Source organism: Cucumis sativus, chromosome 6 (assembly GCF_000004075.3).
Source record: "Cucumis sativus cultivar 9930 chromosome 6, Cucumber_9930_V3, whole genome shotgun sequence".
Classification (NCBI taxonomy): Eukaryota; Viridiplantae; Streptophyta; class Magnoliopsida; order Cucurbitales; family Cucurbitaceae; genus Cucumis; species Cucumis sativus.
In genome coordinates this window covers 29074197-29093578 of record NC_026660.2, presented here as the reverse complement: position 1 = coordinate 29093578, position 19382 = coordinate 29074197, and the positions used below count along the sequence as shown (strand labels likewise).

Below are 19382 nucleotides of genomic sequence, written 5' to 3'. Positions count from 1 at the left end.
TTTTTAGTCATGTATGTTTCGTAAACCATTAACATTGAAAAGAACAAAGTGTCTCAATCAATGCAACTGAAGAGCAAAATTTTCTATCATTATCATTTTAGATTTCAATACATCATTGATGGAGTTCGTTTATAAAAACATAATTAATGGTTATTAAAAATATATTTATTATTAATCAAAATCCAAATTAGTCATTCTCCCTCTATTCTTCAGACATCTATACACAATTTACTTGCAATCTCAAAAGCTATATCATAAAGGGAAGAAGGAATGGAAAATTTAAAAAAATGAAAGAGTATGTTATTAAAAGTATAAGCTATGCTCAAGTCAAACTAGAAGATTTGGATTTCCAATATTTGGATGAAATGTGCGTCTTTAATTAACCAATTGAAACTATGATAAGACTGACGATGTTTCTGTGGCAATCTTATGATGTATTAATAATGATAATGTGAATCTTTTATCTAGTGAAATACAAGCAATCTATTACTTCTTCTTTGTTGTTGCTTCTACACCAAACATTTGTTTTGCTCAATTGAGAGAGGGGTGCCATGGTAAAGGTCACATAATTTTCTTCCATTGTTCAAGTGGAAAGTTATATAATTTATTCATCACTTGTAAAGTTATTTAGTTTTGAATCTTTAACACCTAATTTCTTAATCATTGTATGCAAATTATGTCTTTAACGTGAGACAGACACCATGTCTATATATATGTGTGTCATATTAAAAAAGTTATTGATTTTCCCCATCAATTCACTCCAACAATCTTTATGTCAAAAAAAAAAAAAAAAGACTTATATACACACACACACATAAATAAATAATATAGAAAGTATATAATTAGTAAATAAAAAATTATTTCTTTTTAAGTGTTTTTTCAGTGGATCCATAATCTTTTAAAATAAACATTTTTTTTTTCCTTTTGAAGAGAATAAATTTCTTGTTAACACAGGCAAAAAAAAGTTAATGTAATGGATGTTGATTTAAATATAAGAATAAAGTTTATGAATCATTCAAAAAATGCAATAGGTTTAATGGGATGAAATAAACATATCTATCCACAACAATGAAAAAATAATTAAAAATCTCACTTGATTAAATCCTAAAATTATGTAAAGCTTAATCAAAACAGATCACTTTAAGTGGGAATATTATTTTTCTATTTTTTAGCCAACACATGAACTAGTCCAATTGACCTTTTGATAAAAAAAAATTGATATTAAGATAACAAGAAATTGAAGAGTATTGAAAGAAAGTAACATGATATGATGGGATTTGGTAATTGCTAGTGTATTTTTAACCAAGTACCAATATATATATATATATATATATATAAAGCCCAAGCAACTAGAGATGTTTTAATTTATAAATAGTGTGTTCTCTAAGTTAAAACCAACCATCTAATTATGATTTAAAAAATGTATAATCAAAAGCCAGATCACCACAGTGGTTGAGGCATCATTCATGATAGAAATAAATAAAGCAATGAAGAGCAAATTAAGGTTGTGTTGTGCTAATTAATTGGTTTTAAACTTTGAGTAAATATACAATTAATCAATTTCCTAATTGGAATGTGAAATAGTCAGCCAAATAATGATTATTGCCAAACACAAGTTCTTTGACACTTTCTTGGAGTGGGCTTTAAGATATTACTATAGATATCAATCAAATCACAACTTTAAGTATGTATTTGTCACTTTTTTTTTTTTTACCATACTAAAAAAATTTACGAACTTCACAATATTGATAGATCTTGGCATGTGTAAGTACAACTTCACATAATATAATAATACAAGTTCTTATGTCGAGAGGAAATAAAATAAAACTCAACTTCTCTTTGGTAATCCATATCACAAAAAATTATTTGGCAAAGTTTATATATTTGACAACCAGAATAGTTTAAAACAAATAATTGTAATAGAGAAATAAAAGGAGAGTAAAAAATTGAACTTATTTTTGTTTCAAGAGATTTTTTTTCTCACCTTTTTTTTTTAATTTAACGAGATCACTCCAATAATCTATTTTTTTTTTTTAAAAAATAACAAATAGTTAATAATTCTTTTAAAATTTCACCAACGTCTTTTAGTCTTTTAGTGTTCTAAACAAAATGAAGATTTTTAAAAAAAAAAACTTTCGAATTTCAATAATAGAGTATTTGTCCCATTAAGAAAAAAAACGTATATTTGATCAATCTAGTAAATAAAATAAAATTATAATATTGAAATTTAATTTGTATAATTTGATCAAGTATGTTGTTTTGAAACTTAATTGGGTTAATGTTTGTTTCAAAAAAATTATTGCAATTATTAATTAAATAAATTAATAGAAGTTAACTTCAAATAACTAAACAAAATTAAATATAACATTTACACATAATTAAACATAACTGTGTAGTTTTAGGTTAACAAATGATTTGGGCTCCTAAGCTTGTTTAACATATTTTTAATATATAATTTTAGTTTATATATTTTTCATAAATCTTAAATTTAGTTAACCATTTCTTTAACAAACCTAACAATAAATATATGCAATAATTTATAACATGTGAATATATTGCAAAAAAAATTCAATCCAAATATTATTTAAAAAAAATATATGAGCACTAAGATTAAAACCAATATAAAATATAACTATACTTTGATTTTTTTGTTTGAAGTATAAAGATTAAAATTTAATATTTAAAAGTAAATATACTAAACAAAATAAAAAAAATATTGTAAATGATTTTATTTAGTTTTATTATTATTATTTGTAAGATGGAAAGTATAGTTTATATATAGAATAGTGAAATATGATAGGTAAGTAGAAAGAGAAAAACTTAAGGAAGAAGGGATGAGATTGAGCGTGAGGTGTGGACCCTTGCAGCCGGTGGGCAGTGTCCACAATTAGTGTCCTTCTAACTTCTAAACTTCTAATCTCCAATTTCGACCGTTTGCAAAGATTATACCCATCCAATTTTGTTATTTTCAAAGTTCTAAAGTCTCAAATTTCCACGTGAATAAAGAATCATATTTTGTTCCTTTTTAAACGAAAAAGGGATGGGGATATATCCCACTTTTCTTTTTTTAAAACATTTGCTTTCTTTCTTCTATGCATTTCTGCCTTTTTGGTTTTCTTCTCTGCTGGAACAGGGTGCTTCATACAATTTCTAATTTTTAAAAAAAAGTTAAAGGAGAAAAAAGCTTTTCCATTACTTCCTCCTCCACTTCTTTATACTTGCATTTTGCTCTATTTGGTATTTGTTTGCTTCTATTCATTATTCCCTTCTCTTTTTCGTCTCTGGTGTGAAAGATAATCCATATGTTTCGCTAAGGAGGCTGACCCATCTTTACCTTTTGTTGATTTTTGTGCTTCTTTACCTTGTTTTCTCCATTGTGGGGTTGTGAGTTTTTTTTTTTTTTTTTTTTAATAATCTTAGATTCTTTGGAGCTCTTTGGGTTGTTTGATGCTGAAGTGTTTTAATACGTATGGTGTTCTTGAAAGAGGGGAAGCTTAGATTTGGCTGATTGTTTGCCCAGATAAAAGAAACGAAAAAATTCAAGTGGGATTTTGAGTAGAGCTCTGTTTGGCTAATGGGTTGTGCTAATTGGAATTTGCTTATGAAGATCCTAATTGGGCTGCTCTTGGTTTTCATCAACCCTTTTTGCTTTGGAGATACTGACCTTCGCGATGGTAAGCCAGATACCTAAAGTGTTCTATTTAATTTTTACTTCATTTGGACAGTGTTTGAGATTTTTCGTCTCTGTTTGGTTATCTGAAAAGATAAAAAAAAAAAAAAAAAAAAACAGAAGGAAAATGCTTGTAAATAGCACCTGCTGTGCAAAACCTGCTCTCCCTTAGCCTTCTGCTTCTTGCTTCGTGTTCTTGTTACTGTCATTTTCTTACTCGTTACTGATTTTCTTCTTTTTCTTCTTTTTCTTATTTCTAGTTGCTGCAATCAATGCATTATTTATTTCTCTTGGCTACCCTCCTTTGCGAGGATGGATTCTTGTGGGAGGTGATCCATGTGGGGAGAAGTGGCAAGGGGTTGAATGTGTATTCTCAAATATAACATCTTTGTATGTGAATTCAATTCATCATTTTTTAGCGAACTTCAGTTTCCTTTCTGTTAATAATGTAACAATCGTTTGGTTTTGCCACAGACAACTCAGTGGATTGAATTTAGGAGGAGAGCTAGGCACTAGCTTGGACCAATTCGAGTCAATAATATCAATGTAGGTTTCAACTTCATTGTGAATGTGAATCTTAAAGATGGGTCCCTATCCGTTATACTAATTGCATAACTGCACTTATGGTCTTTTGAAGTTTTTTTCTACTGTTTTATGGAGTAGGGATCTTAGCAACAATCATATTGGAGGGAATATTCCATCCACACTGCCCCCTACACTGAGAAGTCTGTATGTTACCTCTCAATTTCTTCAGTTTGAAAAACTTTACCAGCTAGTCATTGCTAACTAATACTATTTACATTCTTTGTAATGGTCCTTTTCTGGTATTTTTAACATTTGTCGTTTTCATTGTTTAGTTCTTTATCAGCCAATCAATTCACTGGAAGCATTCCCCCTGCACTGGCCTCGCTAGCACAACTAATGGACCTGTAAGTTCATTGACAATTGAATTTTCTTATTATCTTGGTGCCAATTTTCAGGCCATCATCTATCCAATTTCCTCAATACCTGCCTTTATTGCCCATCAGGTCACTAAATAACAACCTTCTTACCGGGGCAATACCTGATGTCTTCCAGCTGCTTAATGGCTTGAATAACTTGTGAGTGTCTTCATTTAACTCAGATAGCCTCTCTGAAATTTGAGTCTGATCATCTTCTATTATTTAGGGACATGTCAAGCAACAACTTGAGTGGTCAGCTGCCTCCTTCGGTGGCTGATTTGTTATCCCTTACTACATTGTGAGTTAATATTTGTAAGAACTTTCAATTCTCCACGTTTCACATTTACCGGTGGGTTATATGCATATTTAATTTTTTGTCTTCAGGCACTTGCAGAACAATCAACTTTCTGGGTTGCTTGACCCTCTACAGGATCTTCCGTTGTCAGACTTGTACTATTCTTACTTCATTTATGATTTGAAAAAAAAACTTCATTCTTGTTTTTGTTCATCACATTCAATAAAGGATATAGTATCTTAATGCTGAAAAGTGGATGGGAATTGCTGGTGTTGTCCTACAATTGAAAATTTACTCACTGGTATGCAGGAATATAGAGAACAACCTATTTTCTGGACCTATACCTGCAAAGTTGTTGGGCATTCCAAATTTCAGGTGAATTCAAGCATTTTCTGAAAATATGGTTATTATGCATGCAGGGATGGTTTTTTTTTTTTTTTTGCCTGAGACTTTGTGAAATGTGAAGCCAAGTTCCTAACTGACATTATTTCCCTTGTACATTTTCAATTTTCATTACTTTACATATCTTGTTTTCCTCTTCTTTCTTAGATAACTTGGTCTTTCCTTTTTAGACGGAAATATTATATCCTATCAACTGTGCTGTTGTTATATATGCAGAAAAGATGGGAACCCTTTCAATACTACAATAATTCCGTCTGCACCTGCTTTAGCCCCTTCACCATTTGCTGTTGCGCCAGTTACTGTGGGACCACCAACTAGACAAGCAGGTGGAGGCCAGCCATTGTGGCCTGGGACTCCTGAATCATCAGATGGAGCAAGGAGCTTTTTCTCTGCTAAGCGAATCATTTGGATTGTTATTATTGGGACAGTAATATTAGTAGCATTAGGATTCTGTCTTCTTGTGTCAATATGCTTGAAAAGAAGCAAGCGTCGAAAAGACAACAAGATTGTTCGTGACAACACTGATATGGCTTCTAAATACAAGCCTAAACCCATGAAGCCCTCGGTTGAAGGTGTAGACATGGAGAAAGGTACAAACCAGCACATCTCTTTGTCGTCTTTTAATTTTTCACTTATCAAATTTAGGCAATCTTAACTTACGTGAAACCTGACTTAATAGACTTGTTTTCTTTAAGGTCCAAAGGAGACCACTCTTAAGCCACTTGATAGAGACAGAATGAAGGATAGAACAATGGATTTTACAACCCCAAGGCTACATGATAGACAGGACACAAATGGGAAAAGAAAAGATGCCTCTAATACAAGTTTCCGACGAGACCATACAGAGAGTTCGAGCATAAGCATGGATGACTTCCCTCCACCACCTCCTCCCCCTCCTTTTCCACTCCTTTCAACTCAGGAGATTGCAAAACCAATGGCGGCTGAAGTGCCCAGTAAAGTACCTAGAAAACTGAAAACAAGTTCTTTAAAAGTTTTCACAATCGCGTCACTTCAGCAGTATACTAATAGTTTCTCTGAAGATAATCTTCTTGGGAGAGGCATGCTTGGTAGTGTCTATAGTGCTGAACTGCCAAGTGGAAGGGTAAGTAATTTAATCACCCTCAAATAAGTAGCTAAATTCCTAATACTTTTACTTTCCTTGTGACGGAGTCAAAAAATTTTCTTCAGCTTCTGGCTGTTAAGAAACTGGATGGATCCTCTTCAACTCATTGGAATGATGATGATTTTCACGACCTGGTGTCTAGTATATGTCAAATTCGGCATGATAACATTGTGGAGCTTGTGGGATATTGTGCTGAGCATGGACAATACCTACTCATTTACGAGTACTGCAAAAATGGCACACTCTATGATGCACTCCATGTTGACAAGGAGATGCATCAAAAGCTTTCATGGAATGTACGTGTGAGGATTGCACTTGGAGCTGCACGTGCCCTCGAGTAAGTGAATGAATAATTGAGTTTGCAGGACAGATTTCAATGAAATGGTATAGCACTAATGGTATTAAGTTCTTTCATTCTCTTGTGAGACAGGTATCTGCATGAAGCCTGTCAACCGCCTATCATGCACCAAAATTTCAAGTCTGCTAACATTCTCTTGGACAATGAGCTAAAACCACGAGTCTCTGACTCTGGCTTAGCTCGGCTGCTGCCTTCAGCTACTCAGGTACTTTATCCAAATCCTAGAATCAATTAGCATCTGAGAACTTATTAAATGTAGAAGTTGCGAGAAATACATTGTTGCTAACACAAATTTTATTACATAGTCATCTGCGCCATCCCTCCCAGCTCAGGGTTATAGTGCTCCTGAATTTGAGCTAGGAACTTACACTTACCAAAGTGATCTTTATAGCTTCGGAGTCGTAATGCTAGAGCTTTTGACTGGTCGAAAGTCTTGCGATCGGTATGCAAATCTGAAATCAGTGAAATCCATTATTCACTGTTTGCTACCTTTTAGTTTTGTTTTCCTAAGTTACAATATTCACGTTCTTACTCGACTGTTAAACTCTAGATCACTGCCTCGAGGAGAACAATTTCTTGTTCGATGGGCTGTTCCAAGGCTCCATGATATCGATGCATTATCACGAATGGTCGATCCATCACTTAATGGCATGTATCCTGCTAAATCGTTATCGCGCTTTGCTGATATTATTTCCTCTTGCATAATGGTAACCTTCTCTACAACTTTTGCTTGATATCAAGTTACCATAGATACTTACTTCTCTTTACTAACATTTTTGGCCAACCTTTTGGCAGAGAGAGCCTGAATTTCGGCCCCCGATCTCCGAAATTGTACAGGAACTCTTACAAATGCTGTAGAAGAAAGTCAGAAGCTGCAACACTTTAGGAGGAGGGTAGAAGATTGAACAAAATGTTGAGCATCAAAGAGTTGGTACCAAAAAGTTGTGGAGGCATGTTTTCAATATTTTTTTTAATCATTGTTTCATGTGAATATTTTTACTGGTTGATTAGTTTCCCGTCTTCTTTTTTTTGTAGAAATGCTAAGTTATATTCTTACATTTATTTTTATCATCTTTAGGAATATAATTACAACAATTTTCCTATTCCTTCCATAGGGTTATGATATGATTAAATTAAAATTTTAATAATGCAATTGTGTAACACCTTTGTAGTGTGGAGAATTTGAATCACACCCCTGAGTTGAGCATTACTCATTTTGGTCTTATTGTTTTTTTTTTTTTTTTTGCCAAACTTGTTTGGCCTATAAAAACCATATTTTGTTTTAATTAATAAATATATATTAGCAAATGAAACCATAATATTTCATAAAAAAATGAAAATAAAAGTTATAGTCTAAGCTTGCATAGTTGAATGTATCAATATAATTAATGCCCTTGAAAAAAATTAGAGTAACTATTTTTATTTTATCTTTTAAGTTGTTCAAAACATGATGTTGTTTGGTGGTTGAGTTGAAGTCTTATTTGGTGTATTAGATAATTTATTATTATTTCTTTTGAAAGAGTGAATGAAATTAATTTTTATTTTTAACTTTTGATAAAAGAGAAAAAAAAGTCAAACTCATACATTCACTAATTAAATTAAACCCTACTAATATACATTAACTTTTGATCTTTCTCACATGTTTAATTATATAGACATTTTATTTGATCACTTTTATCATTTCTGATCAGATTTGTCCGTGAAATATCTTATAATTTTGATTATTGATTTTTAACATATAATAAATAAATGTTACTCAGAAATCACACAAAAAAAAAAGTATTGTTTTATCGTAATACTTACTTTTATTAGAGTAAATATTTTAACATATATATTTTCTTTACTTTGGATCTTGTAGAATTATATTTGTTAAGTTTATAACTTCAAATATTTACTTGATCGTTTGCATGTCGTATAAACATTTGAAGAATCAATGCATCAATTTGATGTATGTAAAAACTTCAACTATGAATAGATTCATCTCCAATCTATTGCATCATCAATTTTACGTATTTTTAAAATATATAAATTTATCATATAAACTAGAAATAGGAAAAGCCATATCTACCGTCTTTTAAACTGACACATTTGAAAGTCACAACCACTCGACAAAAGATAATATGAGAATTTGTGAAAAATGTGACAAGATGGCTATGTAAAATTCGACCTACATAGCCCGTTTTAATATAGAAAAGATATGTGTTTAATTTTTATATCAATCTATTTCCTTTTTTAGGGTTATACCAATCTAATTAACTCATATGCCTCACACAGTTGAAAATACTCACTATATTACTCGTTTACAACCAAATGTGTTTAGTCCAAAGTTAAAATCTCAATTTAGACTTAAAAAAACAAAGTAAAGATTAAAGAACTATTTCAAGTACATTTTGATCGTCATTAATATGCTGAAAGTAACGAACATAGCTTAACAATTAATTAGTATGAATCTTTCCTTGAGATTGTGAAGAAATGGGTTTAGATGAGCCAAACTTCATGAAAACCAGTTTCCATTTCAATAGTGCTGAAAATCAACTTCACCTGTTAATAATTGTGCATGAAGTATTCATTCAACACTTTCCAAATTTAAAATGGTTGATTAAATAAGAGATTTCATTAGTTATCTGCTCAACATTCCGCTGTCATCTAAAACTAAGGGTGGTTGTGTCTGAACCCTCTTTATGTACAGATTTGCAACTTTGATGAAGGCCAGCGTGGATGAATGTACAACAAAAACTGACCCACCAATGCAATGTATATATGAAGTGCCCGCATCTAAGTAGAATGTTTTAATTCAACCTGTGGTTGACATGGACGCCGATGGATTCAAGGACAAGGTTGCAGGATGGTCCTTGTCAGCGTCTAAATTGTTGCTACTGAGATCAATGACATTGCTACTACTCTCACCTTTGTGTTCGCGTTCCCCTCCAGGTTCTAACGGATCGCTTGATGAACTTCGAGTACCACCGGAGTTCGACCTCTGCTGCTCAAGAAACCTGTCCCCAGTATCTTGAAGCATTTTCATCATGCTTCCAGAATCAGAACCTGGTGACAGCTCTTCCTCCCGCTCGGGCTGCATGTTCAAATCAATCTGGCCTTTAAAAGGTGAAGTGGATGGCTTGTTTCTATTAGGATCCTCATCAGAGCCATCATTCATTTTTCCTTCCTCCATAAGCTTACTTGTACTTGTATTACTGCAAGTAAGAGATTCTTCGTCCATTGATCTATCCGGGAACATTTCATCCTGAAATTTATGCCTTTGGCGCATAGTTTCTGCTTCCTTTTCAAATTGCTTTTTTTCTCGTCGAAGCATTAATGTTCGAAACCGACGCTTTACTGTCAGGCACACATTACAAGTGCATGTCTGCTTATGTTTTGGTCCCTTCCCGCTTGGTGGTTGAATGCATACTATGCATGAGCATCCAGGTCTATGGCGAGGGTGCTTTGTGGTTGCTTGGCCAGGTGTCTGGCTTGCCTCACCCTCTCCTAAGATGGCTAAATTTGCAAGAGTGTCAAGTCCTTCCAGAGCTTCAACATTATCTGGTTCTAGTTTGGCAGCCTTCATTTTCTTGACAGGAGCAACTATATAAATAGCAAACAACAGATTAGGATAGGAACATTGGATAAGAAACAAAATATTATTGAATCAGTCGAGATTCATCATGCATGAAGATACGGTCAAAGATGTGATAGTTTTCGTTTTGAACAATTCACACCTGAATTACCCGGGGAAAGTAGTTCTTCTAGCTGCTCGGTTGACAACTCTTGAGGCGCTGAGCAAAAAGATCTAGTGGCAAAGAGAATTATATTAGTAATATTCACATAGGCCACACTGACTACATCAGAAGCACCAAGATAATTCCTCCCAAAAACTCCCACAGTACATTTTAATCCTTTCCTCCAAAATAGAGCCTTGAACGGACCATGAATTCTAATGAAGCATGTCAGACAGTGTTACCTCAACATATCAAATCCAATTTCATTGACCGCAAAGAGGAATAAATAATTAACCTCTGGTAACAGCACCATGATAAAATGACATGCCCAAACAACAAATAAACATATTGTAGAAAATAGGCGAAAGCACCTCTCTATACACTATACGGCTGCACTGAGAATAATACTAGTTTGTGCTTACTGTCTTAGATCTCATTGTGATAAAAATAAATATACAACACTAGAGAAGTCAATAGAGAATAATGCATCCTTGCTACCTCTCAGGTTCCCATGAGTTGTCAGAACAAGTCCATTTTGAGGGAAGAAGAGCACTAGCTGGCAATTTTCGCCACTTCAAACAGTCTTCACATTGCGTCCATTGAATCCTTTCGCTGAAAATGAACCAAAGTATTTGGAATGTGCAAGGATAATATATATCTTACTTACAGACTAGCCAATGCCATGTATGGTAAGATGTCATAACCACGGGAAGACAAAACAAAAAGCTACAAGACACGTGCTATTTTCAAATATGAAGGAAAAATAAAAAAGAGGGAAAAAATAGCAACACACATACAAGATTTACTAATTTCAGATAACAGACAGAAGTTTCAGTAGCAAAATGAAAAATCAGCAGTCCTGCCCATAAGTAGGCAAAGCACACAACAGAAAAAATGAACATCATGACGGTGCAGAAAAGCTACACGAAAGTGATCAACCCACCAGAAAAGAGAGGTTATTTACCCTGTATTATCAGGTGGTATAATTGATGGCTTCCCAAGTACAGGTGCCTCCTGTAATAACATAAGCCAGAATATTGATGTTACCATCACCCTAAAATACATGCAGCATAAAATAGACATCATATAACCAACACCAATTACTTTAACTCCAAAACCTAAGGCTGACATTCAAAACAAAGGTCAAAATGAAATAAAAGTTCGCAAGAAAAAAGGAACACCAAACACCCAAAATAAACCAAACCAAATAAATCCAATTCGTTGGTTTTGTTATTTACCAGTGATCGGTTTAAATCAATGAAAATCGATTGGTTTGGTTCTTGGTTGACTCCAAAACCGACAAAACCAAAACAACAATCACCCCTAATGACAGTAACCAAATCATGGCAAATCTCAGGCAAACATTGGATCAAAGAGAAAGGACAACCTCCAAAATCACTGTCACGATCATTCTAATTCATGACATAAATTAAAACATTTTTTGGATCCAAAAGCAGTGAAGAGCTTAAAACTTGAGTTTAAAGCACTTGAATTAGAATGTTAATATAGCTTCTAGCTGCTTTTTTTTTCCTTTGGATATGTAACTATATATTGAAGAAAGAAGTCAATACAAAAGAATGAGAATGAGTTAACCCACAAAACCAAAAGATAACAAAAAGGATTTTGTTAGGTACTTAAGAACCTTAAGAAACTGCACACTAAAAGCTATTTATTGGGGTGGGAGAGTCAAGCCACTTAAGTACCACATTGCTAATCTCATTCTAACCAATATTGAACAAAGGCATCCTACACTAACTTGATTCCTAACAGATTTCCAATTAGTTACTATGCACGAAATCATAAGGGTAACTCCTAGCATTAAAGTTGTGAGTCAACATTTTGCCCAAAGACAAGGGTAGCTCCAACATTTTGCCCAATAGTATTTGGCTGCAACATTTCACTTCCATTAGTCATATGACTGTCGACATAAGTAAAGTATAAGGATATAACCAGTTGCTGGTATCCAGATCACCATAGCCAAAGCATTTTATTCCGTGATGAGCACCAAAAGAAGGATATATTAATTTTCTTTTTCTTTGAGTCAAGGATGTGTTGGTTTTCAGTTCACAAAGAATTAAAATGCTAATAATGGATACATGGAATCATAAAAACATAGCTGTAGTGAGCTATACCTCATATGCCTCAAATTCAAACCCTTCAATGACCAAAATGTTTGGAACTTGGTTTGGAGGAGGCCGAAGCAATCCTTGAGCTTCTTCCCAAGTTATCTTCAACTCAATCATGTCCTCATTGTCAATTCTAAGGCGCTTACTCTTAGAACCTAGGGTACTGTTTTTCCTCTTTCTAGAAATTGAAGGTTTAGCACCCAAGACCTCTTTCGCTATGTATCCAGACTTATCAACTTTTGTCCACGAATTAGGATCAGCCAGTTCAGCCTGGTTGATTCATGAAAAAAAAGGTGATCCAATATTTATTGTTTAAAGTAATGGATAGCAAATGAAACTTTACTGACTTTAACTTTTATATTACTGACATCTCCATGTACAGGAGCTCCATTCTTGGTCTTGTTTGTTTCATTTTCCTGCCAAAGAAAATATAGAGTTAGATCACAAACAATTTTAGATACAATCAGTCTGTTTTGAAGGTAAAGAAAAATGGAAACTCATGCTTAAACTTAGACATAATCTGGAAAACGTAACCACCCAATAAGTATAAATTTATATCACAAAAAACCTGCCATGACAATTACTAACTCAGTAAGTGACGTTACATGTGAACATTTGCAGACAGGCATTCATATTCTCATTTAGTTGTAAATATATGCAACTTTTTTTCCAGTAAGCACTAATGTCAACATTTTCAACAATCTAAAACTTACAAAATCAATTAGAATACTCTGTTTCCAGTCTCAGGTGCAAAATTATAGCGACTTAGACGTTTTTAATACAAATTGATATCCCAAAAGAAGTGAACAATGAAAGATCTTTACACATAATGCGTCCATGCAATGTTTTGCATACAAAACAATGCATTTAACTTTCATATTCTAATGGCATCAAGATTCTGGATCTCACTCAAAATTTTCAACATACACAAAAGCCATAAGCTATCTTGAAAATGCATAACCTGGTCGGCTGTAGCTGAGGCCTTTCTGAAACCCATTACCAGCTTCCCTTCTGGCTCTAACCGACTAAATGTCACTGGTAATGTGAAAGGAGATTTCAGTCCCATACCATGAGTGAGACCATACACAATATATGATATAAAATAAAATTTATGGTTTTATAAAAAAAAGATAGTAAATATTTTTATTTAGTATCCGTGAGTGTAATCTCATAGGAAAACCCGCATAACCCAACAACAGGGTGAACATTTGGGTGTTAAGGAAATTCATATGAAATTAATTCTTTGATAGGTGGTAAACTAATCTAAGTTTCAGCATTCAAGAAAATGAGTAATGAATCATGAATCAATTAGGAATTGTTTGACAAACTATTTAGCAATTTGTTTTACAGATTACTTTTTTGAGAACCTTTTTATATAATTTTGATAGAATTCTAAAAGCACAATTGAAATCACCAGAAGCCTGAAAATTCCTGAAAGAAAAATAAATTCAATTTTTCTACATAAAGGACACATGAGAGAACATAAATACAGGAAAACCCTTAAAAAACAAAAATAAACAAAACAAAACAAAACAAACCATAACTACCAAGCAGCATTTTTGTTGTAAGTTTTACATGTTTAAAATAACCTCGGTATCAACAATTAAAATATTTTGTAACATTGATTTTTTTAATCGTTCTTAAAATCTTCGCCAAAATTTTAACTATAAAAGAGAGCTTTTGAATATATATTTTGGTATTCTAATTTTGAGAAAGCAGAGACTGAAAAAACAAATGAACATGGAAATTACAAGGAAGCAGCCTTAGTTTTGTAGATACAGGACTTAAAACATTACTATCAAACTGGCCTTGGCAATTTAGGGCATTGCAGGTGTGTACAAAAGCTTCCAATCAAACCTAATTTTTAACAAACTGTGGTGTGCGATTGCTGATGAGAATTACATATTTTCTTATTGTATGCTTACCTGTGTCACCTGCTTGCAGTTGCATGGACTGTATGCAAGGAGTAACCCCCTCAAGAACATACATCCTGCTATTGTTGTTAGGCCAGAAACGGAACTGAAATATCCATTCCTTTCCTTTTGCATCTTGTACTTTTAGAGGCAATCCCTCGGGCTGGGAAATTGATGGAAAATAGGCCTGCATGATGAAAGTATATAACCGAGTGATGACAGAACAAACACGTAAAGTCAATCCATAGATGAAGCAAAATAATGAGGAAAAAAAATGCATAATGATCAAAAGCAGCAAGCATTTCACTAAGTTTGGTTGCCTTTAAGAACCCATCTCAAGTATCAAATAAGTATGAGGTACGACACTAGAGCTACAGCTACTATGCTAGAAAGATTGAAACCGCTAAAACTTCAGCCCATGATGTCTGCACAATTTAACTTGCAACCAAAATTAGACAGTAGCATGCATATTGAACTAACAAATAGTATTTTTTGAAAAACAAAAAACAGCTTCTCACTGATATGATGAAAAGGAATAAATATTCAAAAGATACAAAATCCAAAAAGGAGTGAAAATATATCAACATGAATACAGGAAAATAGACACTAGCTTTTTAACAACTTTGTCCAAAACAATGAATAAGGTCTCCTTCAAGCATTGAAAAACAATGGCTACTTCAAAACTTCCAAAGAAAAAAACCCCAATAGACACTAGAAATTGACTACTTACCTCTGCACATTTTTTAGGAAGCACCAACCGCCCAATCCGCCCAGCATCACTAGCACTCAACATTTTCTCAAACAATGGAGTAATTACAGAATTCGAGCTTGAATATTGTCAAGGCTATTAGCTAATACTTCTAAAAAATTTGACAAAATTATGCAAAGGAACTTGAAGATCCTTGAATATTTCCCTGAAAATTTAACTGAAATGCTTTAAAGGAGTAAGAACCCTAGTAACCAGAGTTACAAGCCCTCGACAACTACAAATAATTTTATTTTGTATTTTATAATTATCCAAGATTGAGGATACTCGACAGATATTTGTTGTAGCTCTTGGTCGGTAAATCTAGGCCAGTATCGCGGAAGCAAATAATTCTTTCCACGTGATTCTCCTCTAGGCCTTCCATTGCGCAGCTGTGTTTCGTTAGACGAGTCAGCACCATTTTGCAAATTGGTATGGATCTGCTTTGGAAGAGAAGATAGTGGGGTTGGTCTCAAATGAGTTCCAGAAATCCTACCCCGAGCACTTGGTTCATTTGGAGGTGCATAAGGTATATTCAAACCATATTGCATAGTAGATGAATCCTCCTTCACAAAGCTAGACTGTTTCGGCATATTAGAACATGAGCTAGGTTTGTCATCACATTTAATGCCTCCTACACGATATCACTAGTCAGGTTTAGCCAACACTTCGCACTCATAACAACTAAAACACTGCTCTGACCAAAATGAATAGTAACTACATATCAACTTTATACTAATTATCTACACGTCTTCAAAACATAAAATATAGAAAAGAAAAGATGCACACCTGCAGTCCCATTTTCACATAAATCCTGCCCACAAGGCTTCAGGCTCCCATTCAAGAACCTTTCAGAGAAGTCTTCGTTTTTTCTTTTTTCTAAAGATACAGGCAACCTTTCGCTAGTATTGAGTTTGTTAAGTGCAGCTGATATGTCAACTTCATAAGGTGCTCTGTGATGCAATTCACCAGAAGGGAGAGAAGAATTGAACATACTGGGAGCTTGGCGCCATGGTACAGGACCTGATCCAGCCAACTGACTCCAATTTTTAACAGATAGTTCTTTTAGTCTGTCGGGCAAAGCTGAATGGAAAAGCAAAGACGGTGGCCAGGCTGGATTTAGTGGCTGAACCAAAAACAAGAAAATTGATTTAGAACGTCAATCATGTTGGAATTCAATCAAACTAATGTTAACTTAAAATTCCATAAACTGCACGTGCATGAACCATATCCTAAGACTAGAGAGTGAACCCAAGATAGAAAACCGGATTTAACATAAATTTCAAAAGTTAATGCCTAAAATAATTGAGGATTACTTTTAACAGTAGGAAGATAAAACCTAACAAATAAACACTAAAAGGAAAGCCGCAAAAAAAAAACATAGTAAGGATTATGAAAAGGTATCAGAATTGGTTAGTCTTTTTGAGAAAAAGATATCTTTGTCAACTTATAGCACATCAATTTAAATAATAGTTTCATTTGGACAAACGTGACTTTTATGACCCAACTTGAAGAACAAAATTTAAGTACTGCCTTCGTAATTTCCACTTTCACCAGGCGGTTCCCTTGTGAGATCAATGTTTACTGTTTACCAAGAGAGATGAAATTATTGCATCAGCATTGAGGCAGAACCTCTCGTTAAAAAATTGCCATGTGTAAAAAGGATAGTCTATGCAGAAGTTTTAACTAAAGAAACTTCAAATGGCAATATTTTACTCATGTGTCACAACCAAACAAACCGATCAAAAAAAGTATGAACAGTTAAAAGAAATATCAATGAAAGAATTAACAATAGCAAGATGCATCCTTACTAAGATTACATTCTTCCGTGCGCATGTCATGCACTCGATACCCCCAGGATCCAGTAAGGTGAATGCATGAGCTGAAACAATACACCCGCAATGAACCCGCTGGAGACAGAGACTTCTCATTAGTAAATATGTATAAAATAAACAAAAAGTAAAGATTTGGAGATGCATGGTCACACTTACAAGATAGAGCATATAAAATGATAGAAATTAACTTCACTCACCTTTCCACAGGATTCGCAGCACCTCCAACCAGAAGCATTCAAGTGAAAAGTCTCACAGAATCTTCCTTCCTCGTAAGCAGAACTAAAAAGAATTGAATTTGACCAGAGTTCTTAAAATGTTCGTAGTCAATTTGACCAGAGTGCTTACAAGAAGACGTAAGCATTCGTAGACATAGACGAATTTCAATCGACATAATTCTTTTAATGAAAAAAAAAATCCTCTCATCACAACCAACCATCTTATGATATCTGTTTACTTCCAATACTTCAGCACTCTTATACAAAATGCGCTAAATCCATCCACATGCACGCATCATATCAATTACTACGGATACTCAAAAGAAATAAATTGCCCACAATATTAGTAAGTCAGAACCACTCCAACTTCCTAGAAAGAAATAATTTCGAAGCAGGAGGGGAAAAAAACGAGTCACTTAGTCCATATCATAAGAACAATTGCAGGTTCAGTAACAAAAGAACTTCTAACCAGAACATGAATCAACTAACTCTCACAGGTCATTGGAAAGCAAATCTTCCAATGAAAATTGTATCTAGTCTTCTACCCCACAACACACGTCGGTAAGCTCTCTAAAACAGAAAATATAGCTTCACCGTATTTAGAAACTGCAACCATAATTCATTGAGTTTTGTAAACCAATCCCCAGAACCTTAACCCGTAAAACTCGAAACTTGATGGAACCAGTGTGAAAACATCCCCACACAAAAATGGCGATTAAAGTGGACGGGGCAAAAGTAAATCCCCTCCCCTTTAACCTGCACTAAACCAAGCAAAGAAAACTCCAAACATGCCCAGATAAGTAGTCCAGACTAATAACTAGAGGAAACCGAGTGAGAGGGGGTAAAAAGAAAGGAAAGAAACAATTTTTAATAAAAGTAGAAAGAGAAGAGACTTACGCGCATCGATCACAGAGTTCGGCAAAGTCGCCGGTGCGAAGACGCCATCCCTTTCTGGAGCGGTCAGGCCTGAGTTCCTTACAGTCGGAATTATAGCAAGATTTAGAGGAAAGAGGGGAGGAGGAGGAAGAAGCAGTGGTAAGGGCAGAAGACATGGGAGTTGGAGGGCATAAACCCTAGAATAGGAAAGAAGAAAAGAGGTAGAAAGTTCAAGAGTTGAAATGGTGGTAGTTGCGACCTGATCTGCAATAATCATGGGACGAGAAGCCTAACAGGATTTGTATCAGACCCCATAGACGGCTTGTAGAGAAGACAGCGACCTATTTAAACCAAATAAAACTAAATTTGACGAAAGTAAAAATTGCGTCTTTCTTTGGAAAATCATTTTCTTTTCTCTTTCTTTCTTTCTTTCTTTCTTTCTTTCTTTCTTCAACAAACGATACAATCAATCCTTTATCAATAATAAATAATAGCATACAATACAATCAATCCACGAGGCTTCGGTATCAAGTCGAGTCGTCTCCGTTTTACTTCGGCCCTCTTATATTTTCCCATTCCCTTCCTTTTCCGTCTCCCTATTTTCATTTCTTTTTTGTTTTCTTTCCTTTTTTATAATTCCTAAACTTCTTTACCACAACAACAATTTAACTCCCTTTGTATTCTGTCATAGGTCACTTGTCGATTTTACTGCTTCCTCAAATTTTGCTTAGATATGGTTCGAACTAACCTACATGACAACAAGATCTTCACATTCAAAAATACCACACTTTAACAATTAAATTGACACTCCGAATAGTCAATTTAGTTAAGTACATACCGAAATAAAGATGAGTACCTTCTTTAGAGATTACTTATCATGATATGATGCGACAATACCTCAATTTCTAAAAAACTTAAGATACTAATATATTGAACATACACCCTTTTTTTCTTAAATAAATATAACCTAAAAATATTAAATGTACTTTGCCAAATCTAATAAAAGTCATAAGTTGTCGAGCTAACTACCAGAGTACAAACTACGATACAAATATTGGATTATAGTACAAAAATGCAACATAAAACATATTGAAGTACAATAATCAATTTAATGTAATAGAAAAGAAACGCACTCTAATCAAATAAGATAGAGAAGACTAAAGGAGA

The 19382-nt window shown here is 33.9% G+C and overlaps 2 protein-coding genes across 4 annotated transcripts; one reads left to right on the top strand and one right to left on the bottom strand.

The window, feature by feature from the left end:
- Nucleotides 1-3009: 3009 nt before the first annotated feature.
- LOC101209168 (protein STRUBBELIG-RECEPTOR FAMILY 3) lies at nt 3010-8003 on the top strand. 2 transcript variants are annotated; one of them, XM_011659898.2, is made up of 17 exons: nt 3010-3237; nt 3421-3674; nt 3931-4060; nt 4145-4216; nt 4334-4399; nt 4528-4599; nt 4699-4770; nt 4838-4909; nt 4996-5061; nt 5216-5281; nt 5525-5898; nt 6004-6410; nt 6497-6768; nt 6862-6994; nt 7095-7231; nt 7340-7496; nt 7585-8003. In XM_011659898.2, the coding sequence occupies exons 2-17, from the start codon at nt 3575-3577 to the stop codon at nt 7645-7647; spliced, it is 2259 nt and encodes a 752-aa protein (XP_011658200.1). In that variant the 5' UTR covers nt 3010-3237; nt 3421-3574; the 3' UTR covers nt 7648-8003. The 2 variants fall into 2 exon arrangements, with proteins under 2 accessions (XP_011658200.1, XP_011658202.1); XM_011659900.2 differs by lacking the exons at nt 3010-3237; nt 3421-3674; nt 3931-4060 and having other exon boundaries at nt 4144-4216; nt 4334-4395.
- A 1271-nt stretch (nt 8004-9274) lies between these two features.
- On the bottom strand, nt 9275-18750 carry LOC101209415 (B3 domain-containing protein Os07g0563300). 2 transcript variants are annotated; one of them, XM_011659895.2, is made up of 14 exons: nt 18237-18750; nt 17322-17403; nt 17101-17199; nt 16079-16415; nt 15578-15923; nt 15275-15371; nt 14557-14731; nt 13593-13666; nt 12979-13047; nt 12638-12901; nt 11470-11519; nt 11004-11117; nt 10506-10576; nt 9275-10371 (listed from the first exon to the last, which is right to left on the bottom strand). In XM_011659895.2, the coding sequence occupies exons 1-14, from the start codon at nt 18389-18391 to the stop codon at nt 9584-9586; spliced, it is 2721 nt and encodes a 906-aa protein (XP_011658197.1). In that variant the 5' UTR covers nt 18392-18750; the 3' UTR covers nt 9275-9583. The 2 variants fall into 2 exon arrangements, with proteins under 2 accessions (XP_011658197.1, XP_011658199.1); XM_011659897.2 differs by having other exon boundaries at nt 13000-13047.
- Between the last annotated feature and the right edge of the window lie 632 nt (nt 18751-19382).

Bases quoted from the DNA above. Each gene is read 5' to 3' on its own strand.
- LOC101209415 (XM_011659895.2), bottom strand. From the start codon at position 18,391: ATGTCTTCTGCCCTTACCACTGCTTCTTCCTCCTCCTCCCCTCTTTCC. The intron at 17,200-17,321 runs GTGAGTGAAGTT...CTCTGTCTCCAG, and splicing joins GCTGCGAATCCTGTGGAAAG to CGGGTTCATTGCGGGTGTAT. The intron at 12,902-12,978 runs GTCAGTAAAGTT...TGAATCAACCAG, and splicing joins TCAGTAATATAAAAGTTAAA to GCTGAACTGGCTGATCCTAA.
- LOC101209168 (XM_011659898.2), top strand. From the start codon at position 3,575: ATGGGTTGTGCTAATTGGAATTTGCTTATGAAGATCCTAATTGGGCTG. The intron at 5,062-5,215 runs GTACTATTCTTA...ACTGGTATGCAG, and splicing joins GATCTTCCGTTGTCAGACTT to GAATATAGAGAACAACCTAT. The intron at 5,899-6,003 runs GTACAAACCAGC...GTTTTCTTTAAG, and splicing joins AGGTGTAGACATGGAGAAAG to GTCCAAAGGAGACCACTCTT.